Source organism: Ostrea edulis, chromosome 8, assembly GCF_947568905.1.
Source record: "Ostrea edulis chromosome 8, xbOstEdul1.1, whole genome shotgun sequence".
In the NCBI taxonomy this organism is placed as follows: domain Eukaryota; kingdom Metazoa; phylum Mollusca; class Bivalvia; order Ostreida; family Ostreidae; genus Ostrea; species Ostrea edulis.
In genome coordinates this window covers 57,593,540-57,608,539 of record NC_079171.1, presented here as the reverse complement: position 1 = coordinate 57,608,539, position 15,000 = coordinate 57,593,540, and the positions used below count along the sequence as shown (strand labels likewise).

At 37.2% G+C, this 15,000-nt stretch overlaps 1 protein-coding gene across 3 annotated transcripts in view; it reads right to left on the bottom strand.

Moving 5' to 3' along the window:
- The window catches only part of LOC125661224 (uncharacterized), a 48,269-nt gene that overhangs the window by 22,863 nt on the left and 10,406 nt on the right, over window positions 1–15,000 (bottom strand). For 2 of the 3 annotated variants that reach the window (XR_008797724.1, XM_056146586.1), the window contains exons 4-5: window positions 13,065–13,109; window positions 3,960–4,139 (exon numbers count right to left, since the gene is read on the bottom strand). Coding sequence is in view for 2 of the 3 variants with exons in the window: in XM_056146586.1 (XP_056002561.1) it covers window positions 3,960–4,139; window positions 13,065–13,109 (225 nt within the window). In the remaining variant the exon portion in view is untranslated. The remainder of the gene's footprint in view (window positions 1–3,959; window positions 4,140–13,064; window positions 13,110–15,000) is intronic. The other variant, XM_056146587.1, reaches the window with a different exon arrangement.

Below are 15,000 nucleotides of genomic sequence, written 5' to 3'. Positions count from 1 at the left end.
CAGCATGAGTTATTGCCCTTGACAACATTTTTTTAATCATAAATAATTGATTATCTATGTAAAATATAAACTTTTTCAGAATTAACAGTTTACCAGATTTTTGGGAGTTGAACTATGTTCAATCTCCCTGGGTCATCACGCACTTTTCTGCGCAGTAATTTGTATTGATTTGTATAGTGGTCGTCAGCGGGGGTTCTGTGTCAGCTGATTTACTCCTAGGTAAATCAACATAAACTTTTATAAACATCCGCCATTAAATAATCCATGTAACTTTTCTGAATTAATCTAATTTTGATAATTGACATGTAAATAAATGCATTGATATTGTATTCAAATCAATTTGAATACAAGATTTCGATCAAATTGATACTGATAGACATAGAAAAATAAAAGATAAGGTTGAAAATTGTCGTTTGTAGCGCAGCGTCACCTATAAACATTGATAGGGAAACGAACGACAACTGCACACAAGCCCTATTGACACCGTGGCGCGAAATATCGAATATGGTGCGAAACCTCAGAAAATTTACAAGGAATAACTCTACAACATTGTGTATGTGTACATATTCGGGTTTTTTTTTAATGTGATATAAAAAATGCTTGATGTTACATGTAGATTGAATTAAAACACGTCATTCCCAGTCAACAACTTTCGATTGGGATTGGAATACGAAATAAAATTTCTTATATCCGGTGGCAAAGTGAAACTGCTTCATGCTTCAAGTTATTGAATTACGTAGTAATTGCACGTTACACATTAGAGAACTGTTCCTTTTAATAAAGAAAGTCACAAAATAGATACAAAATGAGTGTACCTTATTCATTACTGTTACCGAGCTTTCGTCGACTATAATCTCGAAATGGCGTGTTTCGCTGCGCTTGATGACTGTAAGGTCCACATTTTCTATGTGAGTAGTGTGATATTTGTTTATGAATTTTTTGCGAATACATGGTATGTCTCGGCTAAGAATAATGGAAACTTTCTCACCTATGTCTGTAAAGACATATTAATCTCTATTTTTAAAAATGTAGAACACTTTTATCAAATGACAATGTTTGAAAACGCTTAGAGCCCCGATGTCAGAATTTCCTTTTCCAAGACATCAATATGTCAAATTCATTATCCTTTTTGAATAGTATGTACCATATTTTGTACCAGTTATCCATTTTGAATCCCCTATTACAATGGGATTTTGCTGCACTCTGCAATGTTTGAGTGGATGTCATGAGTGTGTGTCAAACAGAAATTTTAAGAGCATGGGATAAGGTGCTACCATGTATTACTTCACTATCAAAGTTTAACCCAGTTGCCACAATGTTGAATTTATGCTGCAAAAAGGATTGGAAATTGCTCTGGTCAAAACACATTGTTTATTTGTCTACAGATGAAAGAGACATGAGGATTCTCCCCCACAAACTGAAAAAAAAAAAATAGTTATGGATCTTGTACATGTATAGTTTATTAATCACTATAGATTTCCAGCATCACAAGTCTGATTCCACTATATGCTTTCCATACTGTCGGGTTCATTCACCCCCTGTTTGAGCCACAGTATAATATCCCAAATACCTTGGCAATAAATAACATTATTTGACTAGTGTTTCATTTTTAGCGGAGTTGCGGTGAAGTCGAACTCGGCTTATGATCTGATGCAGTGCCTTTGGGCGGGCAGGCATCAACATTTCATTTCAGCACCATAGCTCTTGAGCAAATTAGAGGATCTCATTCAAACTTAGATGGATTGTCACCCTCAGTAAGATGAGGAAGCCTATCGATTCTGGGATCACTAGGTCAAAGGTCAAGGTCACTGGCTATAAATAGACTGAAATTTGGAGAAAATTTTGTTTTCTGCACCATAGCTCTTGAACGAATTATAGGATCTCAATCAAACTTAGATCGATTAAGTAAGACAAGAAGCCTATCGATTCCGGGGTCACAAGGTCAAAGTCACAGTGGCTATAAATAGACTGAAATTTGGAGAAAATTTTGTTTTCTGCACTATAATTTTTTAACAAATTATAGGATGTCAATTAAACTTAGATGGATTATCGCCCTTCATGAGACAAAGAAGCCTATTGATTTTGGTCAAGGGTTAAAGGTCAAGGTCACAAAGGATTTAAGTCGGCTGAAATTTATGTACGCAAAATTTTGCTCCCTGCTTGATAATTCTTGAAAACTTTTCTGCCGGTTCCCTCTATGCCCATTCCTTGCGCAACTCGGCTTGTGCATTTCCGATGCCCGACAATTTTTAATTTTTTTGCATTTCATTTATTTTGAGTTATTATACAATTATTTACCATTCCATTGATCCTCTACAGGACTGTAGTATACTCAGGTGACAGTTTAGCATATTGGACTACCTTTTCAAGTAATGAATCCTTAGAATTAGCTATAACTAGGATTAAACTTGAATGTATATATACAGGGGAAAAACTTCTTCATAACTGCAAGGCATTGATAACCATATTGATTTGAATGTTTGGGCCATAATATGTGGTCACATTTTTCATGAGAATATAAAGGGGTGAAATTCTAGAAAACAACAACACGACTTCAGTTACTCGAGGAGCGTTGTGGCCCATGGGCCTTCCATTATCCATGTTTGCTGTTGTAACGCTTTGTAAAACAACAACAGTTGATTTGTATCTAAAATCATGATAATATTCAGTCATTTATCCCCCTACCCTTCCAGTACTATCTTTTCTAACTGAATTTCCACAATGTTCAACTCCCACGAGTACTTTAAGTACTTTGAATTATTATATCCAGTGATTGAAATTCCTTAGAAAGATATATTTCTATCATGCGCAAAGTTTGAATTATTATTTTTGCAAAAACCTATGACATCACATGAGGATCGATCAACCTTAAGAGGAAGTGAAGATATAAGTTAACTCATACATTTCATACAAAGCGAATTAGAAACATGGAATTTCAAAGACTTAGCAGTTTGTAACAGGGTATCTTGTAGTCTCAAAATCAGGAATCAAAGTACTGATAGTACTGAAAGACGTCCAAAAATCAGATCAGTAGTATCTAGTACCACTTACTTAAAAAACAAATAAATAAACACAGTGCTCAAAAACGGTGGTGGTTAGGATACTCAGAAGTCATGTGAGGGCCTCCGTGGCCGAGTTGTTAGAGCATCACGCTCAAAATCAAACGGCCTCTCACCTCTGCTCAGTGCGGGTTCGAATCCCGCTCACTCTAGTAAGTGAGAAAGTTTCCCAGTTTACTTTCGGAAGGTCGGTGGTCTATCCTCAGGTACATTGTATCTGGGTTCTCTCTTCCACCAAGAAAAACTGGGCGCCACCAGATAACCGAAAAATTGTTGAATGTGGCGGAAAACATCAACAGTAACAACAGAAGTTATGTGTCTCTCAGATATGAACCTAACAAAGGAAGTCAAGCGTGACTTTAGACATTGCCGCTATCAAGAACCCTTACTGATACGGCTGTAAGTGGAGAGGTCTAAATTTGTGGCATTTTACCACAAGTTGAAGATATCTCTACATGAGTGAAAAATCCATGAATGGGAAGTAAAACCACATAAAAACAATAAAATAAAACAAAATTAATCACCAGACACTACCAGACTCGGTGCCTCAGTGGTAGAGTGTAACCACGAGGTCTCGAGTTTGAGCCCCGCTTGTGCCAAGCCCGTGTCAAACCTAAAACATTAAAATAGGTAGTGATTATTCCTTCGCCAAACGCTAAACATTTAAAAGTGAGAATCATGGGCCTTTATTTGGATATGACCTTAAAAACGGAGGTCCCGTGTTGCGGCAGGCGTTGGCATGATAAAGAACCTTCACTGCTATGGCTGTGAGCGATAAGCAATTAAGCATAGGTCTAAATTTGTGGTACTTCACCTACAGCTGGTGACGTCTCAATGAGTGAAAAATTCTTGACGGGACATAAAAAGAAAAACACAATGGATCTATCTCCTGATACTTACTCACTATAGGGCCTCCGTCACCTGAAAGGCTTTCATCAATAGCCAGCAGAAAACTGGCTCTCTCCATTATTGACATGGACTTCTCGGCTTTATTCCATCTAGCCATGTTTTTTTTCATCTCTCCTTTTGTGATTTTTTTCCCCGAAATGCTTTTGGGGTAGATTACACCTGTCACATGTTCTGAAATAGTAAATAGAAAATGGCAAATGTTAAAAAATGAATTCCAATTTTGAAAATTTGGGATGTTAAATGAGTATTATTTCCAAGTCGATTATTTGATAGCTTTAGTCAAGGAATATTCAATTATTCCAACTTTTTGAACCACTATCATGGTAATCTTCCTTTGTACAATGGATATACATATATAGCTGCAATAATGTTACACTAGTTCTCTCAGTCTTTTTTTTGGGGGGGGGGGGGGGGGTGGGGGGGTGTGTGTGTGTGTGGGGGGGGGTGTTTAACGTCTCTCTAGAGAATTTCACTCATATGGAGACATCACCAAGATCGGTGAAGGGCTTCAAATCTATGCTCGGCGCTTATGGCCATTGAGCCGTGAGGGTTCTTTAGCATGCCACATCTGCTGTGACATGGGACATCCGTTCCGAGGACCAATGACATTCACACCTGATGCCAAGCGTTTGGCAATGGAACTGTCACTACCTGTTTTAACGACTTAGGTTTGTTGCGGCTGGGATTTGAACCCCAGCCTTCCGCATGCGAAGAAAATTTTAAATTATTGTTGATAAATCACAGTCCTTGCACTATGCACATTTTCAAGTCATTTAGAAAGGCCCTAGCTAGCTTCAAAACTGTGAGACAAGTTAAAAGGACAAACCATGTGATTTAAACTAAATTAATGTAAAATTAGAAAATCCTAAAAATGAACCAAGTTATACAACCTATAAATTTCTCAAAAATTGAAGAAAATGAAAATCTTTACAACATGCGCATCCTGCATACTCATACAAAAGCTCTGTAAAACAAGAAGTCCAGTTGCCACATCGCTCACCTTCAACTTGGCACCTTGCTTGGCTGTCATGATTTTTTAAAAATCTCCTAATTAATCTTTTTGACCCCAAAGTATGGCCCCAATCTAGCCACAAAGGATCTAAACATTACTGAAAATAAATTCACATAACACAGAGATGCCTCAACAACAAAATGACACAAACATTATCTTGCTGTTCTGGATAAGATCAAGGTCAGAAGGTCACAAGGTCATAGATCATGGAATGATAAGAAAACCCTTGTCAAAGAAACCTATACACAAAATGTAGAAGTTCAATCTTAAATACCTTATATAAATAGTAAAAGTTTTAGCAAGGATTTAATTTTGGCATTTTTAGCGAGGGTGTTGAGATTGCTAAAATTGAATATCGCTTACTATTTATTCCGTATCGTAGGTAATAGATATCTTATAAGGGCTGCAAAATTTAGGCCTATGTTCTGCGCTTATGATCATTGAGCAGGGAGGGATTTCTATTGTGCCACACCTGCTGTGACACAGGGCCTCGGTTTTTGCAGTCTCCTCCGCGCCCCATTTAATCGCCTCTTAAGAAACGATACTGCAGAGGACCTACTCTAACCCGGATGGACGGAATGACAGGCAGACGGAAAGACAGGCGACAGACAAAAGGTGATCAGAACAGCTCACTTTAGCTAGGGGAGCTGATAATGCAAAGAAAACATATCTTTCATTAGGCCACATCAAATCGATTCTCTGGTTCTCAGACAATTGTTTTTCAAAAAATGGGTAGGTAGGAAAGGGGTTTAGTTTTTAAGTTTATCTCCATGTCACAAATGGGTAGGGATTTTTTGTCTGTGGTTTTTTTTTGTGTTGTGAAGAAAGTTAGAGTTTTACAAATGGTATTCAACACCGTATAGCTTCTTTTCATTCTGTTTCTTGTATTGTTTTATATGTATGTCATGCTTTTATATTGTAGATCTTTATGCAAATAAAGTGAATACAAATAGTATGTTTTTTATCAATTTATTCAAGTATACCAAAAACCACTTCCTGTAAATGTTTGGCATGGTCATGAATTGTAAATAAAATGTATTAAACACAACCTGTGTCTAAGGTTCATCTGACGAGGGCAAATCAGTCTTTTTTTCAGACACTTTCACTTTAAAATATCTCCTGAAGAGTTCAACCACTTCGGAAATTTTCACTGTTGAAAAAACCTTATCGCTGTCAGCCATTTTGTTTCGACCTACGAAAACGTCGTACTTCAACTCGGCCTTGCTTTCATCAATTTGTTCCTTCACGGTTTCAATTTCTTTAAATTCACCGCCCAGAAGTTTCTTGCAAAGCATATCAACTGTCAAGGATGAGTCTACCGGTATAATTGTCCATGGAACAATCTGTTTTGAGTTAAAAATAATCTCAATGCTGACAAGAACTGTTTCTGTCGCCATATTGTTTACATCAACTAAGCAGCACGTCTTATTCAGCAAGGCGCTTTACGATTTTGGCGCCAAAACACGAATTTTATTTTGACGGATCAAATACGGGCGGCGGCGATTTTTTTCCGGGCCGGCATAAACTCGTGTCAGTGGCCAATTTTTATGGGGGGCGGCGGTGTCTGAGAACCAGAGAATCGATTTGATGTGGCCTTACTTTTACTCCAGAGTTTTGTTTTAGGGTGAATATTTTTGTGTTGTATCTCCATCCCCACAAAATCCCAGCAGTTTTAGGTGTGGGTTGGCAACCCCAAAACCAATAATCTTTTAATTAAGAGGGTGTCCATTACGATATCAGTCAGAGGTTGGCACACATGCTATATCTCTCAGACTTTCATGAAACTTGGTGTACAAGTTCCTACTGACCCAAATATCAAATTTGCAAAATAAAAAGTTTCTATAATGTTTAGTTTGGGTTCAACATGGAATAACTACTTTAAGATAATTTTCAGTGCAAAAAGGTCACGAAATATTGGAAAAAGGCCTAACACTCCTACATCAGATAGCTGCATAACCTTAGTCACCTTTTGGAGATTTTTCAGAAGATTGTGTTGCTTGTAGACTCGGCAATGATTTCGATGACCTTTGGATATCTGTTGCTGGTAGACTTTGCATGGCTATGGCTGGTGGATTCCGTAAAAATTTTGAAGACTTTTGGATGTTTTTACCTGGTGGGCCCTGAAATGATTTTGATGATTTCTGGATGCCTGTAGAGGGTGGACTCTGCCCTGATTGTTGGTCTTCTTCTTCATCTACATGGTGGAAATAAGAGGGTGCAAGGTGATTAAATACGACAAGAAACTTGCCGATTTCATCTGCCTCCCTATCCTGCAAACTGAACAGGCAGTCAGCTTGCATTATAGTGCACACCTCTTTTATCAGATGAAGAAGATTTGTGCGTAAAGCACTCTTCTCCAACTCCCTCTCAGGATCACTGGTCATGGCAGTTATTGCTCTTTGGACGTGCGACACGAAATCCCGGTCAAACATCTGACCACAAGATGTAATTCTTATTGATGGCTTATTGGCTGCTACTGCCTTTTGGAAATTGATGTACAACTGACACAGTCTCCTCAGCTTTTCCATAAGAGCTTTCCTTTTCTCTTCTTTCTTTCTGGAATCTGAAAAAGTTTCATAAACCCGAAAACCAAACCTTCTGATCCAGTCGTCCCCACGGATCAGACGACCAATCTCGTTGTCTTCAAAGTTACACAACACTTCCTGTGTATATTTCTCTGCGCACTTGGGATCCAGTGTCACCGACTTAAGACTACTCGTCGATGGACTACACATCGATGGACCACGCGTTGATGGACCACATGTTGATGGACTGGCTTGTGACTCATCTTCAGGTGACGCTGTACATCTTTTTTTGTGCTTGTGGATGAGACGTTTAGAATAGAAGCCTTTGCAGAGGGAGCACATAACCAGGTCTTTCTGTGGATCCAGTGAACCCTGCCTCCGTTCCTGGATAAGTTTCGAGTAGTCTGGCTTATCGTGCTTTAAGATGTCGGAATTTACTTTAAAAATTCCGTCCTTTTTAAACTGAGTGAATTTTCTCATTCTTTCTGGTTTGGGAAGAGACATGACAGTTTTGACGGCTTCTTCATGCTTATGCTGACCCTGTATATGCATGGTCAGGCGGGAGACATGCTTCCCACAGAAGATGCACGGCCTCTTGGGTCTTTTTTTCTTTTTCAATTGATTTACTTCATCTGAAATACAAAATGTGTTTGTGAAACGGAACACCCTCAACCACCTTGTGACAAAAATTTGAACTCTCACATTGGTATCCATGGATGACCTTGACCTCTATTATCACCCCAAAATAACTGAATCTCCAATTTATGCAAAGTATGTTATAATAAACTTCAAAATCATTACATTCTCATGGTGATCCGGGATAGAATAGGTCCTCAGTACCCCTTGCTTGTCATAAGAGGCGACTCAATGGGGCGGTCCTTTGGATGAGATTGCAAAGAACCCTTCCTGCCCAAAAGCAGTAAGCACCGACCATATAGGCCTAAATTTTGCAGCCCTTCACCGGCAATGGAGATGTCGATCTCCATATGAGTGAAAAGTTCTTCAGAGAGACATTAAACAATATTCAATCAATCAAAATCATTACGAGGGTTGATAATGTTGAGGACAGAGAGACAATGCCTCCTGACCTTCATCATATATGAATTAAATAATAATCATATTGTCTAATCATTAACAGCAGGTAAACGCTGAGCTGTCCAAATGATGAATCTGTGTTTTAATTTTAACAGTTATATTTCTATTTGGAATGCAGAAATCAATTAAATTTCTTAATGAGGATACAGTGTTTGTGTTAATCCTCTGTTTGAAAGTGAATGTATCTCTTCCCTTTTGATCAATTACATAAAGTATTAAAAGCTTTGCATTTTTCCTTTTTGGTTTTGTTTGTGAGCGCCACATCTGGATACAAGCTTCCATTTTTTAGAGAAGTTTCCTTCATGTGAGAAGTCTATTTCTAGGGGTTACTTACATATTTAACTTTTTCATCCGAATAAGATTGATTGTATCTTGTTTATAAATGTCCCCCTCGGGAATTTAGGACTATGCTCGGCACTTACGGCCATTCAGCAGCGAGGGTTCTTTAGCGTGCCACACCTACTGTGACACGTGTACAGGACATCCATTTTTAGGGTCATCTCCGAGTACCGGTGACATTCACACCTGATGCCGAGTATTTGGCGATGAAACTGTTAATAACTGTTTTAACAACTTACGTCTGTCGCGGCCGGGATTTGAAACTTGACTTTCCGCATGTGAATAAATTTCTCACATATATTAGGAACCTACAGGATCTTTAATTACCTACCCAATTAATGCACACTTGTGATCGGCCATAATTAAATGTAATAACTTAATTACTATTTGGTCTTAATTACCAAGAAATTTCAGTAATTGTGCACTCTGTCAGCATTACATTATTTTGTCATTACAACAATCCAACATAAATATATCATATTAACATCTACATTAATATTTGTATTACAGCAACCCAACATAAATATATCATATTAACATCTACATTAATATTTGTATTACAACAACCCAACATAAATATATCATATCAACATCTACATTAATATTTGTATTACAACAACCCAACGTAAATATATCATATTAACATCTACATTAATATTTGTATTACAACAACCCAACATAAATATATCATATTAACATCTACATTAATATTTGTATTACAACAACCCAACGTAAATATATCATATTAACATCTACATTAATATTTGTATTACAGCAACCCAACGTAAATATATCATATTAACATCTACATTAATATTTGTATTACAACAACCCAACATAAATATATCATATTAACATCTACATTAATATTTGTATTACAGCAACCCAACATAAATATATGATCATATTAACATCTATGTTAATATTTGTGTTATTATAACACAAATATTAACGAAGACGTTAATACGTGCTGGAATGATAACTAATTATGATGGAATAGGTTTGTTGTTTATTAACGTAGACGTTAATACGTGCTGGAATGATAACTAATAATGATGGAATAGGTTTGTTGTTTATTAACGTAGACGTTAATACGTGCTGGAATGATAACTAATGATGATGGAATAGGTTTGTTGTTTATTAACGTAGACGTTAATACGTGCTGGAATGATAACTAATGATGATGGAATAGGTTTGTTGTTTATTAACGTAGACGTTAATACGTGCTGGAATGATAACTAATAATGATGGAATAGGTTTGTTGTTTATTAACGTAGACGTTAATACGTGCTGGAATGATAACTAATAATGATGGAATAGGTTTGTTGTTTATTAACGTAGATGGAATAGCAAACAATGTAACTATAAATTCCGATAAAAATGGCTACCAGAAGACGAGGATTTTACAAAACATAGACTCTGATTTTTGAAATGGATAACAAAACCCTCATACTTGGAATTCAATTGAATCATCCCTACCACAAACAGAGCAGTGGAGGTTCAATATACCTTATTCACACCTAATTGACTTAATGCTGCACAGTGAACTCGGTGGTATTATCTTGATTCAGAACAGCGTAACATGTCACTTGGATTTTTCCATCTGAGGATTATAATCAACAGACAAACACCCTGAGCAATACATATCCTCTACTGGTGTCCCATGGGGATCCGAGTTAGAATAGGTCCTCAGTTCCCCATGATTGTTGGAAGAGGCGACTAAATGAGGCGGTCGTGATTCATTCAATTCATAAACATGTATAACTATCACACATGAGGATTATAATCAACAGACAAACACCCTGAGCAATACATATCCTCTACTGGTGTCCCATGGGGATCCGAGTTAGAATAGGTCCTCAGTTCCCCTTGATTGTTGGAAGAGGCGACTAAATGAGGCGGTCGTGATTCATTCAATTCATAAACATGTATAACTATCACACATGATGAACGCACAGTGAGCGAATGGAAAACTGTTAACAGTAAAATGTTTCAGGGACTATACGACACATATTCAGTGATTTTTCTACATTTTTTACAAGGGTCATGTGGCTTTCAAATTGGGGAAAATTGTCAACATTTCAGTCAAATTGGGAAAAATCAATTTTATCGCAAATAAGTTTTGAAATTATATCATACATCTTGTGGTGAGAGAGAGAAAGAGAGAGAGAGAGAGAGAACATCTTCTTTACCCCAATCTTCATTCCCAAAGTGGAAATAGTCTTCTGTGAAACAGGTTTTTTTTTAGGGGAGGAGGGTCTTGATATCTGGGACTTGGGCCTTACCAATTGGGAAAAATTAGCGACATTTGCTTGAAATTGTGGAAAACGTTTTGTATAAAGTAAGGAAGAAAACCCAAACCAGTGTATTAATTAAGGTACAATTGGGACTTGTAACTTTCAGTTTGGTCACAGCTTACCTCATTTACATATATAAAGAAGCAGAGGCCAAACAATTGGGTTTACTTAATAATTTTGAAGCAATAATAATTGTAATCTGTACGCTTATCAATGATATAAGAACAATAAAGGCTACCCTGCTTTGTTTTCATTGTTTGGGAATTTCAATGCAATAATTGGGAAAAATACCTGTTTTTTAGCATGGAAAATCAAGCTTTATTTTGGCCCTCTATGAAAACAAACTTCCCAGTCATATATCATGAGGACAGATGATCAGTTTTCGAAATTGATACCCATTCATCAGGGCTTGAAGCTAACTTTTTATGTCACCAGTCCAACTGGACTGTTAGGGTATAATTTCAACCAGTCCGTAGAAAAATTTACCAGTCCACCAGAGTTTTCCAGAAGTAATTAAACACATTTCATTAATGTTATTAAAATGAAATTATAATGGAATCTAACTCAATATAACTCAGAAAATAGTGTAACACTTATGTGAGATTTATATTTACTAACCGGGTTTGTCTGATATCTACAGAGGAATGCCAAATGTGTGTATATAAGATTCCATATATTAGTATATTTTCCAAAATGATGTTTTAAAATATTAACCAGTCCCATCGGACTGAATAAAACAAGAGGTACTGTGAGCAATGCTCACTAAGAATACCCCCACTTACCCCAATCTCCCAAAGGGTGTTGTTAATAGGTGTAAATTACCTCTTTCCTGAGTGTAAAAATATGGTATGCCTTTGTAGAAGAAAATGGAAGATATAGTCCGAACACAAATCCATGGCAAAAACCAACAATTTTGACCTTGAGATCAAAGGTCAAGGTCATAAAGAGGTCATGAATGTACATGACACATAGTCTCATGGTGATACAGCCATGTCTTATGGTATGACTATGTCAAAACCCTATAATCAATTTTGACCTTGAGGTCAATGTTCAAGGTCAAATAGAGGTCATGAAGGTACTCGACACATCGCCTCATGGTGATACACTCATGTGTCAAATATGATATGCCTATGTCAAAGAACAAAGAAATCATGGCCCTGACACGAATCCATTGTAAAAACTTTAATTTTGACCTTGAGGTCAAGGTCATATGGAGGTCATGAAGGTACATGACACATCATCTCATGGAGATACACTCATGTGTCAAATATGGTATGCCTATGTTAAAGAACAAAGAAGTTATGGCCCGGACATGAATCCATTGTAAAAAACCTTTAATTTTGACGTTATAGTCAAGGGTCAAGGTCATATAGAGGTCATGAAGGTACTTGACACATCGTCTCATGATGATCTACCTGTGTGCCAAATATGGTATGCCTAAGTCAAAGAACAAAGAAGTTAAGGCCTGGACACGAATCTGCACAGACAGACAGACGGACAGACAGACAGACAGAGTGATTCCTATATACCCCCCAGAACTTCATTCGGGGGGTATAACAAATATGTCAGTCAGTCCGTCAGACTTTTAACCAGTCACAGACTGACAGGCACAATCATGTTAATGTTTCGAGCCCTGTTCATCAGCCAAAGTCTAAGAAAATTTGGCAAAGGTGGGGGGGGGGGGGGGGGGGGGGGGGGGGGGGGGGGGTCCATAACCTATGATGCTATTAGAACATTACTCCATTTAGGCCAAAATAACTTTCCACTTTTATTGTTTTCAGACAGAATTTTTACTCTGGCTAACAATAAACAATTAAAACAGATTTACCTCTATCTTCATTAGACACACAATCTTGACCAGTGCTTCGTTCAACTGAGAGAAAAAAAAAACACCAATAGTTCAGAGATTAAACATTTTCTTAAGTCTGCATGTACCTATAATACTGGTTAGAACAACAGGCCTGTGGGCCACCATGCTCACCTGAGTCAACCTGGCCCTGCTGTTCCATAGCAGAAGATTCTTAACTTCTATAATTTGACAAACATATGGCCTTGCTGTTATGAAGAGGAAGACTTTTTAAAGATTTTTTTTCACATATAGTCAATAATATGTATAATGAAAAATTTGATTCCCAATTTTAGCATCAACTATAACCCCAGGGTTAATGAAACGAGGTCGGTGGACTCTTCCCAGATAAATTGTATCTGGGTTCTCTCTTCCATCAATAAAATACTGGACGCCACCAGATAACTGAAAAATTGTTGAGTGTGGCCGAAAACATCAATCAATCAGTCGATCGATCATTTGAGCGCTTCAACTTAAATTACGGCGATTTACAAAACGCCACAAAGAACAAAACTAAAAACAAAACAAAATGCAACTTCACAAGTCAAAAGCTATAATTGATTAGTAAACTCGTTACATAATAGAAACAACACGCAATGTTCTTGATGATAAGAAAAGTAACCCATGAAGACCATTGTTTACTTTCTGTTTTTGCTCTTTCCAAACTTGCATCTTAAATGAGAAATCTCATTGGATGCTTTAATTTTAGCTTATTGCGCCATCCCCTGACCCAAACCCATGTTTTAAATGGTGACTGATGTCAAGGGTTAATAGTGCGAGGTCACGAATCAATAACCCTTGACTTGTAAAGATGAACCAAACACGGATAGGCACTTGAAAGAAAAACGAAAGAAAATCGAATCAAGGGTAAAAAAAACATGGCCGAAATTATGTCAATAAAAACTTTCCAGTCAGGGGTTAAAAATGGGTCGGTCGCGCGATGGCAAACAAACTATTTTTTAATTTTGGCCCCATCTAAACCAAACCCTAATCAAATACGAATCTGTACTACATTGGAATGCTCGACTAATCATGGCCGGTGGTTTTCAATAAGAAAATTTTCAAAGATTATGTAATACTCCAATTTCAAACTCTTATTTCCTACTGAGACCCCATTCTAACTCCCTACCCCCACCCCTGATCCACAATTCGAAGAAACTTCAATCTGCAGTACTAGAGGATGCTTGGATATTGACATGACTGATCATCACCATGCTATAGCCATGAGAAGACTTTTTTCTTCGAAAAATATCATGTATTTCCATGTTAAAGTTTGATTCCTATTGTGGTCCTATTCATCCATGACTTCAATGAATTTACCAGAATCTGCCAGGTATTGTTTTACCCCTTGAATTTAGGGCCTTCCAAGTTTGGGAAAAATAGCAATATTTGATTGAAATTGGGAAATATGTTTACAAATTGTTTGTTTACAAATAATATAAGAAAAACAAGCAAAATGTTATTACCATTTGATATTATATTATCAATGTGGCTGGCTTAAGCAAGCTTTAATTTCTGGTCTTTGGCAGAGAAAAAACTGTCTTAAACAAGCTTTAATTTCTACACGGTCTTTGGCAGAGAAAAAACTGTCACAAATGTTTTGCAACAGAGTGGCATTGAGGTTGGATGGCCCCTCATGGTATATTTTCATCAAAACATCCATCATTTGGGAATTTTTAAGTATTATTTGGGGAAGAACATGCTTTTCAGCATTGGAATGGGTCCGAATTTCGGCCCTCTACAGACCCTAAAAAAATCCCTGTCTGCATTACCTGAGGATGATTGCACATTAATACGACTTATCATGACCTTGTTTTTGAAAAAAAGATTTTACCCATATATCCACATGTAAAACTTTGATCCCCTATCGTGGACCCTATACCTACCCCTGATTTAAACAATTTGGAATCTACACTCA